The 23145-nt window shown below is 49.5% G+C and overlaps 1 protein-coding gene across 1 annotated transcript; it reads right to left on the bottom strand.

Annotated features, from left to right (window-relative positions):
* Window positions 1-144: 144 nt before the first annotated feature.
* wwc1 (WW and C2 domain containing 1) lies at window positions 145-22734 on the bottom strand. Its single transcript, XM_047045062.1, has 24 exons — window positions 22431-22734; window positions 18411-18520; window positions 15845-16042; window positions 15666-15742; window positions 15405-15484; window positions 14952-15081; window positions 14398-14535; window positions 13245-13318; window positions 12871-13116; window positions 11501-11590; window positions 10655-11292; window positions 10336-10447; window positions 9272-9358; window positions 9055-9141; window positions 8107-8311; window positions 7679-7864; window positions 7491-7585; window positions 3584-3842; window positions 3077-3226; window positions 2710-2814; window positions 2458-2598; window positions 2216-2335; window positions 1840-1967; window positions 145-1700 (listed from the first exon to the last, which is right to left on the bottom strand). Exons 1-24 carry the CDS (start codon window positions 22556-22558, stop codon window positions 1634-1636), a joined length of 3651 nt encoding a protein of 1216 aa, XP_046901018.1. The 5' UTR covers window positions 22559-22734; the 3' UTR covers window positions 145-1633.
* Between the last annotated feature and the right edge of the window lie 411 nt (window positions 22735-23145).

Genomic DNA, 23145 nt, shown 5'->3' with positions numbered 1-23145 from the left:
GCACGACATCAGCGTAGAAACAAAGCGCCGTCTAGCGGACACGCTTAAGTATAACAGGGGGTTTCCAAGTGTCTTTGCTTTAATATCCAATATTATGGGCTAGGTTTTTTGTTTGTTTGTAAGAAATGCAAACACACAGTTCACTCCAGGTGTTAATCAATTTTATAAAACACTCCAGAGAGGGTATGTACATGAGCAAAAACATAAATAAAATAATACAAACAAATAAATAAACAGACACCAAAGGCAGCTTCTCTGCAGACAGCGCTGTGTTACTACAGGGCAGAAGCTGCTGACAGGGTTCGTTACTGGAAGGAAAAGATTTGTTTTCTTTCTTTAGTTTCAGTGACTGTCTGATTCACCACAGAGCTAACACAGAACATGCCATCCGAGTTCCAGTAGTGACAGGCTACTGTTACCTAGACACAGAGCATTTGCAGCTACATCTCAAACGCCAAGACAACGTAACACTTAACAGATTAGGCTTGTGTTCCTTCACTGTTGGCTGATGAAGACGAGCAGAGAACGAGAGAGAGGCAGTCAATGCAATCCACACACACACACACACACACACACACACACACACACACACACACACACACACACACACACACACACACACACACACCTACACACACACACACACACACACAGCATTCCCTCGAAGCTGCGTCTCTACAGTAACAAAGGCAGACAGGAAACAAACCACTACAGGAAGTCACAGACACCCATTTTAGAACCTAAATAAATAGAATAAGTGGAGGTTGCAGAACATTTTGGACAGATATCAGATACTGAAACCTTCATAAAAAGACATTAGTCATTCATTTTCTTATAAACACTGCAGGTGGTAGTTTTGCTGTCCGTAGGTTTTTGTTGTTTTGTTTGACATATAATTGTAGTTTTACATGCTTTCTTCTGGATCTGATCAAGATAGCTACCCAGTATAAAGATACATCATAATAATGATACATTTGAATACAATAATAATTGTGTTCTGACAAGTGGGGCAAAGCACCAGTTTTGGACAGAATAATACACACTTATATTTTAAGTTTCCTTCTAACTTGACTGAGAATACACACACACACACACACACCTAACACTGATACTCAACCCAGTACTGTGTACTGTGCTGCAGTTCCTCTGTAAACCCCAAGAGGGAGACAAAGAAACAGCAGGACAACAGTTTGGGCCAGACCCAACCAAACCCAACCAGACTCAACCAGACCCAACCAGCCAAATAGTGTTTGATTTCCTTTTTAAATACTTCAGCTGTGCTTGTTTCAGCTAGTCAAACAGTAATCAAACTAACTAATAAAACAATATCAAATACTATCTGAGTCTGGTTGGATACACTCATACACACAAAATCACCTCCAAGTTCACATACTTTTACAAAACTGTACAGGCGTGTCATTGACACATGACCAGGTTCAACTATGGTTTAGTTCTCTGGTCACAACAAACACTTCATCTCCGCTATATGTACAGAAATACAGAATACATACTCAGCCACTTTGGTGAACAGCTACTTGATTTCCATGTCATAGTAACTACACTAACATTAAAATACTCTGTGCTACAAAAAAATGTAAAAATACTTCATATTTTGTCAATGAAAGGTCAAACGTCAGACGTCGTGTGCAGGTAGAGAAGGTATACTGATCCTGACTCTGGTAAAGTAGGACATCTTCTCTCTGTTAGGAGGGAGGAGAAGGAGGGACACGAGAGGGACAGAAGTAGGGAGAGAGATGGAGGATGGAAGGGAGATTAAACACAGTGAAACACTCCAGCCAGAGTGGGATTATCAGACAGGCAAGGGAGAGGACCGCCCACCTGAAGGAGAGGACCCGGGCGGGCACTTTCTGGTTCTGCTCCCGCAGCCGACACACATCCTTATTGGCTCTCCTCAACAGCCTATCAGCTCGCAGCTCTGCTCGCTGCTGCTCTCTGGACTGGTCCATCTGGAAGAGGGGGGGTGGGGCAGAGAGAGGGACAAGAGGCAGCATTTATAATGCGTGGATGTGTGTATTCTCAGCACGTGTGTGTATATTCTACGTGCGCGAGTATGTATTCTACTATGTATACGCGTGTGTGTATTCGGTGTGTGTGTGAGTATTCTCAGCACGCGTTGGTGGATGTACTCTTCACTCGCGTTATGTATTCTTAGTGCGCCTGTGTATTCCACGCGCGTGTGCATATGTGTTCCGACCTGTCTGGCAGCGTGCTGCAGCAGCCTGGTGAAGCGCTGGTCCTCCAGGATGACTGCCGGCAGCTGAGTCTCTCCCCTGCTCCTCAGCTCCTCCAGCTGGGCACGCAGCTCCCTCAGGGCCTGGGGGACGGAGGAGGAAGAGGAGAGCTAGATAAACACCTCCATCCTTGTCCATCACCCCTCCCTTTCCCTCCCTCCCCTCCTTCTCCCCTCCCCTCTTTCTCCCTCTCTCTCCCTCCCACCTGCAGTTCGTCAGCCAGCCTGCTGTGTCTGGTTCTCCAGGCCTGTAGCGCCAGCTCCAAGTCCAGCGAGGTCCTGGAGGCCGCTGCCCCCTCCGCGGCCCCCTGCTGCTGGGGAACACCACCATGGTGAGGACCCCCCAGCTGGAGAAGAAAAGGGAAGGGGAAGAGAAGAAGACGATAGGGAGATGGTCATGGCAAGGGGAGATCATGTGGTCTCAGCCTTTAAACGGTGTCGTCGTCGTGACCTCTGACCTCTATGCTCGCCCTCCTGACCCTCAGGCTGCGTCGCTCCGAGGCGTTCCTCACAAACGGAGCCCGGCGGACCAGCGTGGAGCTGTCACTGTCACTGCGACTCAGCTGGAGGAAGGACAGAGAGGGAGGAGAGGGAGAAGAGGAGGAAGGAGAGGGAGGAGAGGAGGAGAGGAGGGAGGAGGGAGGAGAATGTGAGAGGAAGGAAGAGGAGGAGAATAGGAGGATCGGAGAGAAGGTGAAAGGAGGACGAATGGGAAAGGAAGGAGGAGAGATGTATTTCAATTCACTGGCCAGAAGAATGTGGAAGGTTTTTCTGTATGAGTGTCTGTGTGAGAATGAGAGTGTGTGTGTGTGTGTGCAGACTGACCCTGCAGATGTACTGGTTGCGTTCCCCAGGAGAGAAGGTCTGGGACCTCATGATCACGCTGTTCCGTACAAAGCCCCTGGGGGGGCGTGGCCTGTCCCTCGCCACCACCCCCCGCTGGACGCAGGCCTCTGTGTTCGTCTCCTTGTCCACCTGCGCAGGAACACACCCACACACACACACACACACACAACTCAGTCGAGAAAACGGGTCCGGAGACGTTTCTACAGCGTGTTGAATGAGAAGGACCTGTTCAGGTATTAGTTGCTTTTCTCACTCATTTTCTGCCTGAAAGGTGTGTGTGTGTGTGTGTGTGTGTGTGAGGCTGTACGGTCCTGTTGATGTGTCTAGTGTCTAGTGTTGTGTGTGTGTGTGTGTATGTGTGTCTGTAAATTATTTTCTTTTGAAATCTTCACAGAGGAATGTTCCACACAAATAGGTTTTTGTAACAGCCTCTATTTGGCCTTCGCTCGCACGCACGCGCACACATGTACACAAACAAAAACATACCAGTGCCGGTCCTTCATCTCTAGGTCGTCTCTCCTTACAGCTGCTCTCTTCCTCTTCCTCCTCCCCTTCTCCCGGAAGACACTCGTCGTCTTCCTCCGTCTCTTCTGCACACCACCCCTCCTCTCCTTCATCCCTCTGTTCCCCTCCGGCCTGGCCAGAGCCCGGCCACGCCCCCCTGTGGGCAGACGATCCTCTCTCTTCTCCATCCTCCTCTTCCTCCACGCCATCAATCGGAGGCTCCTCCCCCAGCATGCTCAGCCTATCAGGAAAGGGGTCAAGGGACAATCACTGGCGTGTGGGTGTTTACATGATGGGCCGTTTGAGAGATTTTACTCGTGTGTGTGTGTTTGTGATAGACAGTACCAGTGGTTGTGTGTGTGTGATAGACAGTACCAGTGGTTGTGTGTGTGTGTGTGTGTGTGATAGACAGTACCAGTGGTTGTGTGTGTGTGTAATAGACAGTACCAGTGGTTGTGTGTGTGTGTGTGTAATAGACAGTACCAGTGGTTGTGTGTGTGTGTGTGTGTGTGTGATAGACAGTACCAGTGGTTATGTGTGTGTGTGTGTGTGATAGACAGTACCAGTGGTTGTGTGTGTGTGTGTGATAGACAGTACCAGTGGTTATGTGTGTGTGTGTGTGTGTGTGTGTGTGTGTGTGATAGACAGTACCAGTGGTTGTGTGTGTGTGTGTGTGTGATAGACAGTACCAGTGGTTATGTGTGTGTGTGTGTGATAGACAGTACCAGTGGTTATGTGTGTGTGTGTGTGTGATAGACAGTACCAGTGGTTGTGTGTGTGTGTGTGTGATAGACAGTACCAGTGGTTGTGTGTGTGTGTGTGTGATAGACAGTACCAGTGGTTGTGTGTGTGTGTGTGTGATAGACAGTACCAGTGGTTGTGTGTGTGTGTGTGTGTGATAGACAGTACCAGTGGTTGTGTGTGTGTGTGTGTGATAGACAGTACCAGTGGTTGTGTGTGTGTGTGTGTGATAGACAGTACCAGTGGTTGTGTGTGTGTGTGTGTGTGATAGACAGTACCAGTGGTTGTGTGTGTGTGTGTGTGATAGACAGTACCAGTGGTTGTGTGTGTGTGTGTGTGATAGACAGTACCAGTGGTTGTGTGTGTGTGTGTGTGATAGACAGTACCAGTGGTTGTGTGTGTGTGTGTGTGATAGACAGTACCAGTGGTTGTGTGTGTGTGTGTGTGATAGACAGTACCAGTGGTTGTGTGTGTGTGTGTGTGTGATAGACAGTACCAGTGGTTGTGTGTGTGTGTGTGTGATAGACAGTACCAGTGGTTGTGTGTGTGTGTGTGTGATAGACAGTACCAGTGTGTGTGTGTGTGTGTGTGTGTGTGTGATAGACAGTACCAGTGGTTGTGTGTGTGTGTGTGTGATAGACAGTACCAGTGGTTGTGTGTGTGTGTGTGTGATAGACAGTACCAGTGGTTGTGTGTGTGTGTGTGTGATAGACAGTACCAGTGGTTGTGTGTGTGTGTGTGTGTGATAGACAGTACCAGTGGTTGTGTGTGTGTGTGTGTGATAGACAGTACCAGTGGTTGTGTGTGTGTGTGTGTGTGATAGACAGTACCAGTGGTTGTGTGTGTGTGTGTGTGATAGACAGTACCAGTGGTTGTGTGTGTGTGTGTGTGATAGACAGTACCAGTGGTTGTGTGTGTGTGTGTGTGATAGACAGTACCAGTGGTTGTGTGTGTGTGTGTGTGTGATAGACAGTACCAGTGGTTGTGTGTGTGTGTGTGTGATAGACAGTACCAGTGGTTGTGTGTGTGTGTGTGTGATAGACAGTACCAGTGGTTGTGTGTGTGTGTGTGTGATAGACAGTACCAGTGGTTGTGTGTGTGTGTGTGTGATAGACAGTACCAGTGGTTGTGTGTGTGTGTGTGTGTGATAGACAGTACCAGTGGTGTGTGTGTGTGTGTGTGTGATAGACAGTACCAGTGGTTGTGTGTGTGTGTGTGTGATAGACAGTACCAGTGGTTGTGTGTGTGTGTGTGTGATAGACAGTACCAGTGGTTGTGTGTGTGTGTGTGTGATAGACAGTACCAGTGGTTGTGTGTGTGTGTGTGTGATAGACAGTACCAGTGGTTGTGTGTGTGTGTGTGTGATAGACAGTACCAGTGGTTGTGTGTGTGTGTGTGTGATAGACAGTACCAGTGGTTGTGTGTGTGTGTGTGTGATAGACAGTACCAGTGGTTGTGTGTGTGTGTGTGTGATAGACAGTACCAGTGGTTGTGTGTGTGTGTGTGTGATAGACAGTACCAGTGGTTGTGTGTGTGTGTGTGTGTGTGTGATAGACAGTACCAGTGGTTTGTGTGTGTGTGTGTGTGATAGACAGTACCAGTGGTTGTGTGTGTGTGTGTGTGTGTGTGATAGACAGTACCAGTGGTTGTGTGTGTGTGTGTGTGATAGACAGTACCAGTGGTTGTGTGTGTGTGTGTGTGATAGACAGTACCAGTGGTTGTGTGTGTGTGTGTGTGATAGACAGTACCAGTGGTTGTGTGTGTGTGTGTGTGATAGACAGTACCAGTGGTTGTGTGTGTGTGTGTGTGTGATAGACAGTACCAGTGGTTGTGTGTGTGTGTGTGTGATAGACAGTACCAGTGGTTGTGTGTGTGTGTGTGTGATAGACAGTACCAGTGGTTGTGTGTGTGTGTGTGTGATAGACAGTACCAGTGGTTGTGTGTGTGTGTGTGATAGACAGTACCAGTGGTTGTGTGTGTGTGTGTGTGATAGACAGTACCAGTGGTTGTGTGTGTGTGTGTGTGATAGACAGTACCAGTGGTTGTGTGTGTGTGTGTGTGATAGACAGTACCAGTGGTTGTGTGTGTGTGTGTGTGATAGACAGTACCAGTGGTTGTGTGTGTGTGTGCGTGTGATAGACAGTACCAGTGGTTGTGTGTGTGTGTGTGTGATAGACAGTACCAGTGGTTGTGTGTGTGTGTGTGTGATAGACAGTACCAGTGGTTGTGTGTGTGTGTGTGTGATAGACAGTACCAGTGGTTGTGTGTGTGTGTGTGTGTGATAGACAGTACCAGTGGTTGTGTGTGTGTGTGTGTGATAGACAGTACCAGTGGTTGTGTGTGTGTGTGTGTGATAGACAGTACCAGTGGTTGTGTGTGTGTGTGTGTGATAGACAGTACCAGTGGTTGTGTGTGTGTGTGTGTGATAGACAGTACCAGTGGTTGTGTGTGTGTGTGTGTGATAGACAGTACCAGTGGTTGTGTGTGTGTGTGTGTGATAGACAGTACCAGTGGTTGTGTGTGTGTGTGTGTGATAGACAGTACCAGTGGTTGTGTGTGTGTGTGTGTGATAGACAGTACCAGTGGTTGTGTGTGTGTGTGTGTGATAGACAGTACCAGTGGTTGTGTGTGTGTGTGTGTGATAGACAGTACCAGTGGTTGTGTGTGTGTGTGTGTGATAGACAGTACCAGTGGTTGTGTGTGTGTGTGTGTGTGTGTGATAGACAGTACCAGTGGTTGTGTGTGTGTGTGTGTGATAGACAGTACCAGTGGTTGTGTGTGTGTGTGTGTGTGTGTGATAGACAGTACCAGTGGTTGTGTGTGTGTGTGTGTGTGATAGACAGTACCAGTGGTTGTGTGTGTGTGTGTGTGATAGACAGTACCAGTGGTTGTGTGTGTGTGTGTGTGATAGACAGTACCAGTGGTTGTGTGTGTGTGTGTGTGATAGACAGTACCAGTGGTTGTGTGTGTGTGTGTGTGTGTGTGATAGACAGTACCAGTGGTTGTGTGTGTGTGTGTGTGATAGACAGTACCAGTGGTTGTGTGTGTGTGTGTGTGTGTGATAGACAGTACCAGTGGTTGTGTGTGTGTGTGTGTGTGTGATAGACAGTACCAGTGGTTGTGTGTGTGTGTGTGTGATAGACAGTACCAGTGGTTGTGTGTGTCTCGGTCCTCCAGGCCCAGCTCCTGTTCTACAGCTTCCAGCTCTGTAGAAGTCCTCTGAAGCAGGATAGATACAGCATCCTGGACACACACACACACACACACATCAGCATCCTCATCATCTTCTTCATGGTATTAGTAGATGTGACTAGCAGGTTTAGGGTTAAACCCCACCAGGTCCAGAAGGGGAGCAGGCTGAAGGTCTTCCCCAGAGACGGGCCACTTCCTGTGGGCCCGCTCTCCCTCCGAGCCCAGCTCTGGCCCTGGGTGTGTGGGTCTCTCTGGGGTCAGCAGGGTGTACCAGACACTGACCAGGTCTCCATTGAGACCTGCCTCTGCCAGACTGACCTGGGTCCCAGCCTGGAGGGGAGAGAGAGAGATGGAGAGGGAGGGGGAGGAAGAGAGAAGCATGGGGGAGGGAGAGAAAGAAGGGTCAGTGACACAGTTTAAATTGAGTGGAAATGAAAGAGCTGTGTGTGTGAGTGTGTGTGTGAGGGTGTGTGTGTGAGGGTGTGTGTGAGGGTGTGAGTGTGAGGGTGTGTGTGTGTGTGAGGGTGTGTGTGTGAGGGTGTGAGTGTGTGTGTGTGTGTGTGTGTGTGTACCAGACAGTCCTCGGAGCTGCCCTGGCTGAGACAGCAGGCGTGGATGTGGAGGGTCTTCCTGCGGAGCGAGGCCAAGCTGGGGACAGAGACTGTGAACACGTCGTTGAAGAGCAGCGTGTGGTCGAGCCCAGCAGGGGACACCAGGCGGGTCCTGAACAGGCTGGGCACGTCGCTGGAGCACGGGAGGAGCGCTACCCTCATGTAGCTGAGGAAGGAGAGGAGGGGAGAGACGAGGGGAGAGACGAGGAGGGGAGAGACGAGGAGGGAGACGAGGGGAGAGACGAGGAGGGGAGAGACGAGGGGAGAGAGGAGGAGGGGGAGGAAGGAAGTTAAGTTCATCTAATGCAAAGTTGTAAGTATTCCGTTTTTAAAGCCTCAACCAATCAGCAATCAACACACCAGAGAGCACATTTGTCAGAAATAACTTTCTGGCAAGACCTTTCTTCATAACCCAAAGTAGACCTCAATCATTCTCTCACACACACACACACACACACACCCAATCCAACCATAAAACACTCATTCTTTTTCCTGCCAAATACGACAACAATAGGAGAGTAGAAAGTTTGGTTGAGACATCAAACCCAGCCCCCCCTCCCCCCTCCCTCCCTCTCTGCGCCCACGTCTCCCTTCCTGGTTCGTGATAGGCTGTGTTGGCAGGCTCAGAGACCATGTCCTGCTGGGTGTCTTTTAAAGCCCCCGGCTACAGTACAGACGGATTAACTCCCTTTATTGTTTATCAGTTTTCTTCTATTAGTGATGAAACAGGGGCCTGACGCACAGAGCCTCCACAGGAGGTCTGCAGGACAGGCTCGGGCTGCAGCTTCATGTGTGTCTGTGTGTGTGTCTGTGTGTGTGTTAGAGGGGGAGTGTGCGTGCACAGGAGAGTGTTTGTATGGTGCGTGTGTGTGTGTGTGTATTGCGTGTGTGTGGTTGTAGGATACTTACATCCTGGAGCTGGGATGGAGAAACAAGGCAGCAGGATTCTGCAGCTGAATGACGACCAGGACAAGACTGGAGCTGGCCGCGTCAAACCTACACACACACACACACGGTGTAAATAACACTGTAACCTGTGAGTGTGCGTGTGTGCAGGCACGTGTGTACACGTGTGTGCAGGCATGAATGTGTACACGCGTATGTGTGTGTGTCTGTGCATCCGTACTTAAGAGCGATCTGGATCTGGGTGGATTCTGAGAGGGCTGCTTCATCCTCTATGTAGACAACCTGGTCGGTGTCTGTCTCCATGGACCTGGACATGGTTTACACACTTAGTACATCACTGTCAAGGGGGGGGGGGGGGCTCAGAGAAAAGAGAGCAATAGAGGAACAGAGACCTCCAGTGTTGTGGCCATCCTAATTAAACTACTGCACCACTGATACCTTTGTGTCAGATGCACACGCCATGGGATCACGACAGAGAAAGAGAGGGGGAGAAGGGAAGAGGAGAGAGCGAGCATGAAGGGAAGAGGAGAGAGCGAGCATGAAGGGAAGAGGAGAGAGCGAGCATGAAGGGAAGAGGAGAGAGCGAGCATGAAGGGAAGAGGAGAGAGCGAGCATGAAGGGAAGAGGAGAGAGCGAGCATGAAGGGAAGAGGAGAGAGAGAGCATGAAGGGAAGAGGAGAGAGAGAGCATGAAGGGAGGTACCTGTTGTAGTAGCAACCTGCAGTGGTCATCCTAATTAGGCGATGCTACTAGTGGGAGAGAGCAGCATCACACACACACACACGACACACACACACACACGACACACACACACACACGACACACTCTGCTTTCATCACATCTAGAATCCTCCTCTACAAGGACAACCACTGCAGAGTCTGGAAGTGTGTGTGTGTGTGGGGGGGGTGTTCGTTGAGAGGTGTGTGTTGTTGTAAAAAGGAAGCTTTTATTTTTCACACTTTTAATTGCCACCAAGGAGTGTCTGTGTCTGTGTGTGTGTTGTTCAAAGACTGCTGACCCTGAGAGTTTGAGAGGAGGACAGCAAAGGAAAGAATGGAGGAAATGGGTAAGAGAATGAACTAAAAAAGATGTTTCAAAGGGGAAGGGGTGGGAGGGTGAAGAACAGAGAGCGGATTGAAGAGAGAGAGAAAAGAATGTGAGAGACTGGTGGAGACAGAAAGAGACGGGTGAAAGAGATGGAGAGAGAGAGAGGGGAGGATAGAGAGAGGGGGGGAAGAGAGAGAGAGAGAGAGAGAGGGGGGGGGGGGGGAGAGAGGGAGTTACCGTTTGCTGGATGCCTCGTAGACTCCACTGTCCCCAGCGACAGACTCGTCTGACACAGCAGCAGACACACACACGGGCCTGTCCTCCACCCCTCTGGACTGCACCAGCACTTCTACACACAAACGCAAAGTGGAAATGTCGTTGAGTGACGTTGAATGGTTTTGTGTAGCGTTCAAGTGGCAGTGCTGTAGTCAAGTCTACCACCAGGTGGCAGCCTTGCACCACTATAGGTCCAGCAGAGACAACTGAGGACCGTGCCTTCTAGAGTCAGGCTGCGTATGAGCTTAGTTAGGAGGAAGAGATTGGCCCTGGGTCCTACCTGAGATGCTCTCCTGGAGGGTGTCTATCTCCCTCTTCCTCCCCCCCTCTCCCCCGTCCTTCTCCTCCGCCTCAAACACGCCCTGTCCATCGTAGAACCTCAGCCCGGCCCCCTCGTCCTCTCCAAAGTCCTGATTGGCCACAGGAGGCGGGAGGAAAGATCCATCGAGCACTAGTGGCGAACCGGGCGGCGAGAGGGACGAGAGCGATGACCTCGAGGAGAGCGACGCCAGCGATTTGGCCGTTTGAACCTCCGGTTGCTTCGATTGGCCGAGAGGAGCGAGCTGGGCGGGACTCAGGGTGGGATCGGCGAGTGGCGCCAGCGCGGTCGAATCAGCCGCCACCTCGTGCTCATGGATGGTGGTGATTTGTCCATGGGGGGTGTAGAGAGCAGAGGAAGAGGAGGAGAGAGGAGGAGGGGGCGGAGGGGGGTTGTGGAGGAGGAGGTAGCCCAGCTCCAGGTCCAGGGGGAGGGGAGAGGGGGCTGCAGAGGGATCCTGGGGGGGCGCGTACAGGTCTGTGGAGGTGAGGGAGGACAGGGACCCCCGGGAACTGCTCCAGGTGTTGAGGGAGCCTCGACTGGAGGCCAGAGAACCCAGACTGCTGCCTGACGACACGGACAATGTGCTGGCCGAAAGGCTGGGGGGAGAGGAGAGGCATGACACTGACAGATCTATCTATCTATCTATCTGGCAAAATGTGTATATATATCTATATCTATATATATATATATGCATGCATATGTGATCTACATAAATATGTGTATGTATATATATATATATATCTATATCTATCTATATATATGAACACACATTTATGTAGATCACATATGAATGTACACACACACCTCTTGAGCTGAGAGTGGAGCAGACTGGTGAGTCTGGTGGACTCCTCCAACTTCTGGACCAGGACACGGCGTCGCTCCTGAACCTTCAACCTGGACACAAACACACACACGATGATGTCATCAATGTGGGTCCCAATCTAAATCAGAATGTCTCAGAGTCACTCCTGTAAGTGCTTAAAGTAAGAGTCTGCGCGGGGGGGGACGGGACGACGACGACTCACTAATCCAAGTAAACGAGTCAAAGACAATCACTGCTGACGGTAGATGGTCGTTGTGCCCTTCCTGAAAGCAGGCTCCTTGTCTATCTGTCTGTGCTAACCATGCTAACGAGGCTACAACAATATTCTTAATTACCGCTCTACTTAATGAGCAATTACACTTCCACTAATTACACCTCATCACAGAAAAAGACTAACTGTGGTGCTGCTGGGTACCTCATGTTTAGAATCAGTGTGTGTGTGTGTGTGTGTGTGAGAAAGACAAAATGCGCGCGATGCTAGTGTGTGTCAGCGCAGAATGTATGCATATGTGTGTGTGTGATTACAATTACGAGTACAATGTTTCCAATTACAGCGGGTCTCAATTTGCCCTTTCTAATGTGTTCCCACGTTGCCGCGACAATGTCTGCAAACATCCAAACATGACAATTACCGACCAATTAGTATGCAAATGAGCCTCAATTAAAGGCACCTAACGGGTTTAGCCTTCAGAATGCTCGTTAAGAGACGAGACAAAGAGGAAGGAGGGCTAAACCATCTGTTATATCTGATTGACTTGGAGAGATAAAGACACAAAAGAGCCAGTCTAACACAGACACCTGCCATTCAAAATCAAACAAGTTATAATATACACACAAAATTGGAATTTAGATATGTGTATGTACAATATATAAACACACACACGCAATGGGTTCATGTAAATATATATATTAATAAATAACATTGATCGAATTATTATCATTATATTTTTGCATGGGATTTTTGGAATGAATTAATCTGGGAACCAGACCAGTCTGAGAGCTCATGCTTCATTTGCTTTTCTAGAAAGTTCTGGCCACCCTCCCATTCAAACCGATTTCCCTTTGGCATAGAAAGTACCGGGCCAATCACAACCTTTGACCTTATCTGGGTACTTGGGAGCGCCGTTGAGACATTTTCGTAAACAAAAACACGTTTTTTTTGATCTGATTTGTTGAATCTCTCCAATTCTATCCAATCGTATTCAGAGGCATTTTGGTCTGCGCCTGTTTCCCTTGGAAATCGAAAACAAACTGAGATGTTCCAGATCAATAGGTATTTGCTAAATGTCTTGATAAATGATGCCTGTCAAAAAAAAACTCTACAAATAATAAAAACGTATCATAATTTGACCTCTGTGACAAGGCGTGGCTAGGAGCGTGTCTAACCGCCTCCAGCTCCTCCTCCAGCTGCAGCCGTTGCTCCTCCAGCTTCTGCAGCTCCTGCGGTGAGCGTCGCCGCGGCGACACAAACTGCAGCTCCTTCAGCAGCTCCTCCTTCTCTGAGACCAGGAGGAGGCGGTCCCGCTCCACATCCACCTCCCCCGGACACGCCCCCTCCACCTCCAGATCTGCTAGCTCCACCTGGGTGTTGGCCAGACTGTGGTGGGAGGGTGGGGATGGGGAGGGTGGGATGGAGAGGAGAATGATTAGCCTGAACGGATGACAAGCGTTGTTCTTCTCAGCCTTTAGAAGTGTCGTTAGTAAGAAAGACGGGAGGACAGATACCTTCTCTTGGCCTCCTCATACTGGAGACTGAGCTTGACCTTTTCAGCCAGGGAAGACCTGCCTCTCAGTCCCACCTTCAGGCAGTGGGAGGAGGGAGAGAGGGAGGGGGGGAGAGGGAGGGGGGGGAGAGGGAGGGAGGAGAGAGGGAGGGGGGGGAGAGGGAGGGGGGGGAGAGAGGGAGGGGGGGGGAGAGGGAGGGGGGGGAGAGAGGGAGGGAGGAGAGAGGGAGGGGGGGGAGAGGGAGGGGGGGGAGAGAGGGAGGGGGGGGAGAGGGAGGGGGGGGAGAGGGAGGGAGGAGAGAGGGAGGGAGGAGAGAGGGAGGGGGGGGAGAGGGAGGGGGGGGGGGGAGAGAGGGAGGGGGGGAGAGGGAGGGAGGAGAGAGGGAGGGAGGAGAGAGGGAGGGGGGGGAGAGAGGGAGGGGGGGGAGAGGGAGGGAGGAGAGAGGGAGGGAGGAGAGAGGGAGGGGGGGGAGAGGGAGGGGGGGGGAGAGAGGGAGGGGGGGGAGAGGGAGGGAGGAGAGAGGGAGGGAGGGAGGAGAGAGGAGAGAGGAGAGAGGGAGGTAAAAGATTAAGGATAATTACAGCCGACATATTTCTCACTGTGTGTGTGTGTGTGTGTGTGTGGACAGGGGCTCAGCAGTAAAGCAGCTTTGCAGTGTAACTCAGAGCCAAGACCCAAGACCCTCCTATTAAAATACATGGGTCGCATCTCAATCCAGTCAATGCCTTCCTTCGGACAGAGGGGAGGGAGCACCAGTGAGACGCAGCCTGGGACTCCAATCGCACCAGGAAGGAGGGAGCAGGGTGTGAGGGAGGGAAGAGGAGGGAGGGAGCGAGCGAGGAGGAGGGGATGGCATTCCTTAAAGAAGCAATGGCATTTTAATAACACACAGGAGAGAGGGAGAGAGAAAAAGGGGGGGAAACATTCCATTGATTGAGAAAAGAAATAGAGAGAATGAGAGGAGAAAGATGGAGAATGAGAGGGGAAAAGAGAGAGTTACAGTGAATGAGTGGAGAAAGAAAGAGATTTACAGTGAATGAGTAGAGCATGAAAAAGAACGAGAGAGAGAGAGAGAGAGAGAGAGAGAGAGAGAGAGAGAGAGAGAGAGAGAGAGAGAGAGAGAGAGAGAGAGAGAGAGAGAGAGAGAACCCACCTCTCCAGTAACGTCAGTCTGAGAACCAGTCTCCAGGGTTGTTCTAGTCAGCTGGAGGTTAGAACCTGCTGGGTTCCTCAGGTCTGGTTCCGAACGACTAGGTTCCACATGGAACCGTTCCTTTAGCTTAGCAAGACACTGAAGGAGAAAGAGGCAGGGAGGGAGAGAAAGAGAGGGAGACAGAGAAATTTGAATTTTGCCGTTTGAAGTAGGAGACATTGGAACTATAGACAAGACACAACACATAGGAACAAAAATGTCCCCTCCCTCCCTCACCCCATCTCTCCCTCCGTGCTACACCATCCGTCCCTCCCTCCCTCACCCCATCCCTCCCTCCGTGCTACACCATCCCTCCCTCCCTCCCTGCTACACCATCCGTCCCTCCCTCCCTCCCTCACCCCGTCTCTCCCTCCCTGCTACACCATCCGTCCCTCCCTCACCCAAGCCCTCCCTCCCTGCTACACCATTCCTCCCTCCCTCCTTCACCCCATCCCTCTCTCCCTGCTACACCATTACTACCTCCCTCCCTCACCCCATTCCTCTCTCCTCCTCACCTGGATGAGATCCTGCTTCTCCTTCTCCCCAGAGCTGATGGCCTTGCGGAGGGACTTGAGCTCCGACACGATGGCCTTAGCCTCGGTGAGACAGAACCCACTCTGCTCCCCACACAACCTCTGGTCGATCCTGGGGACACACACACGCGCACACACACATTTCAAATATGGTAAAGAGGCAGGTAGGGAGATGGAGCCAGCGAGCGAGGGAGGAGGATAGAGTCTCCTGTCTCTGGATCCAGGTGGAGGTGTTAGTGATGCTACCTGTGGTTCATCATACCACCGCCCGACCTCTGCCCACTGATGGCTTGAGGAAAACGTGACGTAAACATGACGATGTTTTCCCTTAGATTCCATGTGTGAGTGCGCCCAATTGCTAAGGCGAGTGGAGGTGTAAGTGTGTGTGAGTGTACGTAGGTGTGTGTGTGAGTGTACGTAGGTGTGTCCACTCACTGCTGCAGGGTTTGGAAGCCCTGTTCCTTATACAGCAGCTCCTGCTTCATCTGAGTCAGTTCTCTCTTCAGCTTGTTTACCTGAGAGAGAGAGAGAGAGAGAGAGAAAAAGAGAGAGAGAGAGAGACAGAGAGACAGAGAGACAGAGAGAGAGAGAGAGAGAGAGAGAGGTAGAATGATGTTGATGTGAGGTATAGTAGGTAGCGTGTGTAGAGATGTGTGCATAGAGGGGTGTGTGTTTGAGCGTGTAGCAGTTTCCTACCCTGACTTTGGTGGTGGAGATGTCAGCCTTGAGAATGTCGGGGTCATACTTGGTGCTGGAAGACGAGCTTGATAACACTGAACAACACAAAAGACCACAAGTGAATAACCGACCGTGTCTGTCTGTGTGTCCACTGTCCAGGACCTGGACTGGTAGCTGTGTGTGTGAGACCGACTCACGGCTGGTCCTGGAGGTGGCCTTGTAGGCGTGGTTGAGGTGTGTGTAGTGGTCCAGGGCCAGGGCCAGGCGCTGCTCCTTCACCAGGTACAGCTGCCGGTGGGCAGACAGCGAGTGCTGCGCCACCCTCAGGTAGTCCTGGAGCATCCTCTCCTGCTGGCCCCGCCACGCAGCGCGCGGGTCCTCCAGCTGGGTGCTCTCTGGGACACACACACATTACACACACTTATGTTTGCACACAAAAGGCACGCACACACACACAGTAGAGGGCAGGACAGAGAGGGAGGGGAGGATAGAGAAGGAGGGGAGGGGAGGGAGGTGAAGAAGGGAACAGGGAGGACAGAAAGAAGGAGTGAGCCGGAGGAAAGAGAGGAGGCTTAAAGGAGGATAAGAGAGGCTTTCTCTCTCAAATAAAGAGGAAGGAGGAGAGAGGAAGGAAACAATCCAGGCCAGTCAGGTCGCAACACTCACCCGCGCCCCCTTCATCTATCCTTTTACCGCTTCTCTCTACCTCTTTCTCCACATTTCTCCCCCTCTCTTTCTCGGACAATGTTTCTCTCAGCGCCCCCACCGGCAGGTGAAGGGTTAACCTCTGGTAACTGTACTCTGAGCAAAACAAGCGTAACCCCCCCCCCCCCCCCCCCCCCCCCCCCCTTCTTGAGGTATGCCAGATATGCACAGGTTGCAATGAGGAATAACCGGATTGGTGTGTGTGTGTGTGTATATAACCAAGAGAGCGAGACGGCAAAAAAAGAGGTTAAGGCACAAAGAGAGAGCCAGAGAAAGAGCGATAGATCTGAATCCACAGCGATTCAGTTCATGAGGCCTCTTCTGACTGGCAGCTAGGGGCACAACAACAACGACAACAAACATGCAAACAAAAACCAAGACAAGCGACAACCTACGTCTCTATGGATCCGCCTCAGAACAAACCAATAACACTCGGCCCACACAAGCAATCAAATCAACAACAACAAACACAACAGCAGCTGCACATTTTCTCACTCAGGCCCACAGCTACACTGCATATGATCCATGCTCAGGAAGGAAAGAAGGGAGGAAGGAATGGAGTGAAATATTCTATTTTCTTTATAACCATTCGCTGACTTATGAAGCTCAACACTCTTTTCCCTCATTAGATTGATGTGTTCTCTAATCTTTCCCATGTTGATGTATGAATTTAGGCCATATTGCCTCTTGTCCTATATACCTGTGAAACAGGAAGTCAAGCTTGTAAATTCCTAAACATGGTCTTTTAACAAAAAATGCTTCAGTTAGACTTTGTTCTTAAAAACTTCTAGTGGTGGGTGCCAAAAATTGTTGCACAGTGTTTCACAACAAATAATTATTTATTATTTTATATTTCTCAAAAGACATTTAATTCAATTACATATTGGATTGTTCAAATTGTTTCCAATGTGACATTAAGATGAATGACAAAAAGGTGATTTATTTTTCTTCACTTTTTACTATTCTTCGCTAAGAGGTGTCAATAATGATGGAGTTGATCGAATGTGATGTCAAACCATCAGTGTGTGTTCAGTAAAATAACGATGGATATCTCATTTCTTTTGACAAATAAAAGACATGTCATTTCCATGCAGACAGTTTTTGAAGGCTGCTGAGCTGTAACCACTAAAGCATGGACCACATACTTATTTGCTTATGTAGAGTTAATCACCAACTTTATAGCAGCTATTCTCTGGACATAAAGAACTACTATCTAATCTAATCTGTGAAGGCTTCTGACAGCTGAAGCTTGTACTATACTGCCTGTTCGTTTTCACTCGCCAGGGCGACAACTCAACAGATCTGGCCGTCAGCGATGACATCCCAGTCAGTTAGTCAAGCTCCACTCTACAGTCTCATCTGGACCACAGTATAAACTAGGAGAAATCAAATCGGCACACACAAATTACACCTTTTTTTTTACGGGTAAAGACATAGCTTTGAAAACAGACAAGTAGGTAGGCGTTTCTATTCTATTGTATTCTATTCTTTCTGCAAGTTGTCAATGTTTAAGGCAATAGCAGTTAAATAGAAATCAATATCGAGCCGTATTGATCGGCGGGGGAGGAGCCTGTAGTGGCAGGGTTCTGATCAATAACTGGGGTTCAACGTTCAGCTCCACCTGTAACATGTCCCCCTACGTACATGAGGAGGAAGAGGAGGAAGAGGAAGGCATCATCACTCAGACCTTTCTCTCTCTCCTCCACATCAGGTTTTCAGCAGGGCCTCTCTCAACCATTCACCACCCACCCCAAATAGATTTATGGCAAATGATTGCCCTTGATGTCTCTTCTCTCCCCCCCCCCCCCCCCCCTCCCCCTACATAACTTGATGAGCCCTCCCAGAGTAGCACCCCACCATTTGTGAACCACCGTCTTGGAGACATCAGTTGGATCGGAAAATTGATTCTATTCAATGTGCTTCAATAAGGCTGAAGGTAACACTAGAACATCCGTGGGATAACCTACACCACTCTCTGCCAAGCATGTCAGAGCCATTTCTGAGTGTGTGTGTGTGTGTGTGTGTGTGCGCTGTATGCGAGTGTGTGTGTGAACTGACTGTTGATGTGGTCGATGTAGTAGGTGCCAATCTGAGGATCGTATGATGCCTCCCATCCCCATGGCAACTCGTCTCCCACACAGTCCGCAAATGACAGGGGCTTGGTCAACCTGGGGGTAGGGACAGAGAGAGAGACAGAGCGAGAGGGGGGAACAGGAGGGTGCTCCGTGTTAGCTTTATGATACACAAAAATCGCAATCATTCAAACCCTTACATATTTGTCTTCCATTCCCAAACACACACAGGTAAACACACACAGAGACACACACAGAGAGACACACAGGTAAACACACACAGAGACACTCCTCCTTATGGGGACGCAGCTCTGGTAGGTATGTCGTGGTGGCACAGACCCTCTGTCCTGCACAGACCCTCTGTCCTGCACGGACCCTCTGTCCTGCACGGACCGTCTGTCCTGCACGGACCCTCTGTCCTGCACGGACTCTCTGTCCTGCACGGACTCTCTGTCCTGCACGGACCCTCTGTCCTGCACGGACTCTCTGTCCTGCACGGACTCTCTGTCCTGCACGGACTCTCTGTCCTGCACGGACCCTCTGTCCTGCACGGACTCTCTGTCCTGCACGGACTCTCTGTCCTGCACGGACCCTCTGTCCTGCACGGACTCTCTGTCCTGCACGGACTCTCTGTCCTGCACGGACTCTCTGTCCTGCACGGACTCTCTGTCCTGCACGGATTCTCTGTCCTGCACGGACTCTGTCCTGCCACCTCAGGTTAAACATTAGCCAGAGGTAGAGCTGCTATGGCAGGAATGTTCAACCAGCCAGGAATGAAGCTAGACATCCAACACTGGCCTTCCACTCTCCCTCGCTCTCTCTCTCTTTCCATATCCCTCTTTCTCCTCCTTTCACTGTGTCCCTTTCTCTCTCTCTTTCTCAAAGAGGTCTGTGAGCAGCTGAGTGTCACATGTCAATATGCCCACAGTGAATGACAACACACTGGCTTGTCTCTTTTCTTCCAACAACTCACTATGTGTGTGTGTGTGTGTGTTAGCAGGAGATCCATTAATAGTGGAGACTTTAAGTTCAGACAACCCTAACAAGCTTCCTGCCATAGTGTACGCTCTACAGTCAACACACAAACACACCAAAATAAAAACCCTGTCCCTGCCTCCATCACCATGAGGTGGTGCAATCAGTGTTCCAACACAAACAGATGACACCTGTCTGTCTGGATCTTTAATGCTGTCACACACACACACGCACATACACACACAAAGGGCTGACACCTGTCTAGTCCTCTATGGTGAGATAAGGCTGAGCCTTTATGGAGGAAAGGCAATTGTTACCTTTCTATTTCCACCAGATACAACTCCTCAGTCAATCTGTCAGTGTGTGTGTGTGTGTGTGTGTGTGTGTGAGGGAGGGTGCATGTAAGAAAGAATGTGCGTGTGTGTGTGAGAGAGTGCATGTGAATGTGTATGCGGGAGGGAAGGTGTGTGTGTGAGAAAGAGAGAGTGTGTCTGAGACAGATAAGAGCCAGGGACACAGTAGAAGGCTTGGACAGGACAGCTCCATTAGAGCAGGCATGTATCTCACTGCGGTTCAGACCAGACAGAAGACAGGGCCCTGCATGGGCTGGACCCCCTCCACAGATGGAACGGTTCACACCTCATGAACACGATGCCACCAACAACCTGGACTCGATTCCCAATTTCTCCCTCCTCCAAGATCTCGTTGCGTTTCGACTGACCTGACAGCCTGTCTGAAGGGGCATGCTCTCGACCACGCCTGCCCATCCACACAATGAAGGCGGACATGTTTGCCGGTTACCGTGACAACCACACAGTCTTTGTTGTCGTCCCAGCTCCTTTCCTTTCTCCTTCTCCCCCCTCTCTCCTCTATCCACTGTATTCCATATCCCCCCCTCTCTTCCTTTCATCCCTCCTCCATCCCTCGGCCCCGTTTTTTCTTTCCATCCCCTCTTCTCCTCCCTTTCTTCCCGTCCTGCTCCCCCCCCATCCCTCTTTACCCCTCCTCCTCATCCCTTTCTCATTGAGCCTCTGTCTGAGATGCCAGAGACCTATGAAAGGCCACGATTTACATCCCCTCTTTAATTCTCTCCTCCCTCCGCTCCCTCCTTTTCCATACGGCTCCGACAAGACAACAGAAAGGAAGAGAAAAGAAAGGGAGACCGTTGGTGGGGCCATGCTTACAAATCTGGCCCAATTAGCTGGGTCAGGACCCCCCTCTCTCTTTCTGTGTCTCCCTCCCTTTCCATCCCTCTTTCCCTACATCATACCGTCTTCCACCTCCTCTCCCTCTCTCTCTCCCTCTCTCCCCTTTTCTCCCTCCATGTAAAAACTTCACAGCCAGAGAATGCTGGGTGGTTATGGGGGGAAACCCTGGACTGCAATTCTGGAATTTTATCTCTGTCTGTCTCTTCCTCTGGAGAAATAACACCTTCTTGTGTGTGTGTGTGTGTGTGTGTGTGTGTGTGTGTGTGTGTGTGTGTGTGTGTGGAAGGGGGGGGGGGGGGGGTTAAAGCAGGGGCTGCTGGTCCCTGTGAAGGAAAGCCCATAAATTAGTCTGTGGTCAGAGAGAGAGAGAGGTGTGTGTGTGTGTGTGTATGTGTGTGTGTGTGTGTGTGTGTGTGTGTGTGTGTGTGTGTGTGTGTGGAATGCAGAGCTCCTGTCAGTTCTCCCTCGCCAGCTCAGAGAGATTACAAATCATGTGTTCTCACTCCTATACAGACAGGGAGAAGAGGAGAAAGGGAGGGAGAGAGAAGGAGAGAGAATAAAGTCTGAGGAGAGAGAGAAGTCCAAGACAGAGTAAAAGAGTTAGGAACACAGAAAGAGAGAAGGGGGGATAAAGCAGGAATAGAGAGACAATCCATTCCAATGCTATACCTACGCTCATCTGCCCACTAACTGTACAGCACAGGTCAGGTTTTTCCATAACAAAACAAATGCACCTCAAGTCCCCTTCTACCTGAGCTTGTCAGTAAGCCAGACACATAGCCACTTTATGGTTCTAGCAGGTGCTCTGCAAAGTAGATAAGCTGTTTCTCTCATCTCTTCGCTATCTTTCTTTAATGCACTGATTTTACAACCAGCAATAAAGATCCATTCATTGCTCTGTAGGCCAAATTTGTTATTGATTTGATCATCACATCATTCACTGTTACAGTAACCGCACAGGAATAAGGAAAACACAGCTGGCTACGTTTCTGTCCGTGGGCGGAATAGATCAAAATGAACGGCGATATGGCTAAATATTACTGTCTGGGTACAGAATAACTAAGGTATTTATCTTTGTTATGCCATAAACTCCTTACTTCATAACCTGGCATAGCAACAGAAGAATGTGGGTCTTGTAATAAAGTTTATGTGTCGAAAATGTAAAGACTTAAAAATGTTTAAGAGTTACGTCGTCATTGTCTATAGAGACTCGGGTGATGTGCAATCAAGCTATTGAAACACCTGTTGTAGCATCTTTGACGGAGCTAATTAATAGTTACTCGACTGTTGTGGAGCTGGTGAAAGGAATAACTTTTCACAAACCTATATTGTATCTGCTTTTGAGGATGGACTGGTAGGGACATTCTTCTCATTGACTTTCTTGAAATAGCTAACATGAGCTTGCTTCAAGTTTCGAATTGCTGAATAAATCCATTCACACTGACCGGACCCCACCGCCCAACTAGCTAAGCTAGCTAGCACTAGCTAACTTTAGCCACTTCGCGGCTTTTTGAATTGTTTTGAAGCTGTGAGAGCAACTTCTATTGCGAGTAGTTAACCGAAACTAGTCATAAATAAGGTTAGTGTAATGTTGGCTACGCCAGTTAGCCTTTGAGTACTATAATATATACAGACATTTACTACTAGTGTAGCTGCCATTGTCTGAAGTTTGGTAGTGAATGTAGTGTGGTTTTGACCGTCTTGACGGCAGAACACAAATTAGTATGGACAATCTGTACCGTAGGAGAGTTCACTAACCATGATGCATAACTGTAAAATAAACTTGGAGCAGAGTTTCCAGTGGCTGGCTAAGACTGGCATACCTGTCTCTTGGGTCAACCCAACTGGTCTGTTTTGTATTGTGGTCGATGAAGAACACTTTTCCGTCGTAGTCCCTCGCCTCTTCCCAACCCTCCGGTAACGGTAGCTGCCCGTTCCCTTTTCTAGGCATGATCAGCTTCTAAACTTTCCGACATAACTACTATAAAAGCTTTATTGCATAGCTACAAAACATTGAAAGTTAGTTTAGATCCGTGTTTTGCTCTCCCGTGTCCACCATTTTGGTTTCCAATCGCCCCAGCCAGCAGACAGACTTGACTCCTCGTTCCCAGCCTACGGAGTATTAGAATATCATTAGCATAAACCTATTTGCATGCACATTCCTGAGTGAAACATTCCAGCCGATTAACCCTTGAAAACATCATCGTCGGCGAGTGCGTCTTGTGGCAGACTGTTGGCACGAGGTTGTCTTGTACACTATAAAAAAAAACAGGCCCCATAAAAAAAATTAAAAAACAGTTTTGCAAAATAGACGCACACAGCCTGATGATGGATAAATCACGAGTGCTCAGATATAATAATGGGTCTACTGGTTCAGAGTACAACAAAGTAGAGAAGAATACAGAACAAACCGTACTATTCAGTGTGAGTTAATACTGTTGGATTGTGTAAAGGGACTAGGATTGTAAACAGTAATAATCAAGTTGTAAGTGTTGTAAGTCATAGTGGGTCAGTGACATGCTTGCATGTCCTGTCTTA

The sequence above is a fragment of the Hypomesus transpacificus genome, chromosome 22, assembly GCF_021917145.1.
Source record: "Hypomesus transpacificus isolate Combined female chromosome 22, fHypTra1, whole genome shotgun sequence".
NCBI classification, from domain to species: Eukaryota; Metazoa; Chordata; class Actinopteri; order Osmeriformes; family Osmeridae; genus Hypomesus; species Hypomesus transpacificus.
The sequence above is the reverse complement of the archived record's forward strand: the minus strand, read 5'-3'. Positions and strand labels throughout refer to the sequence as shown.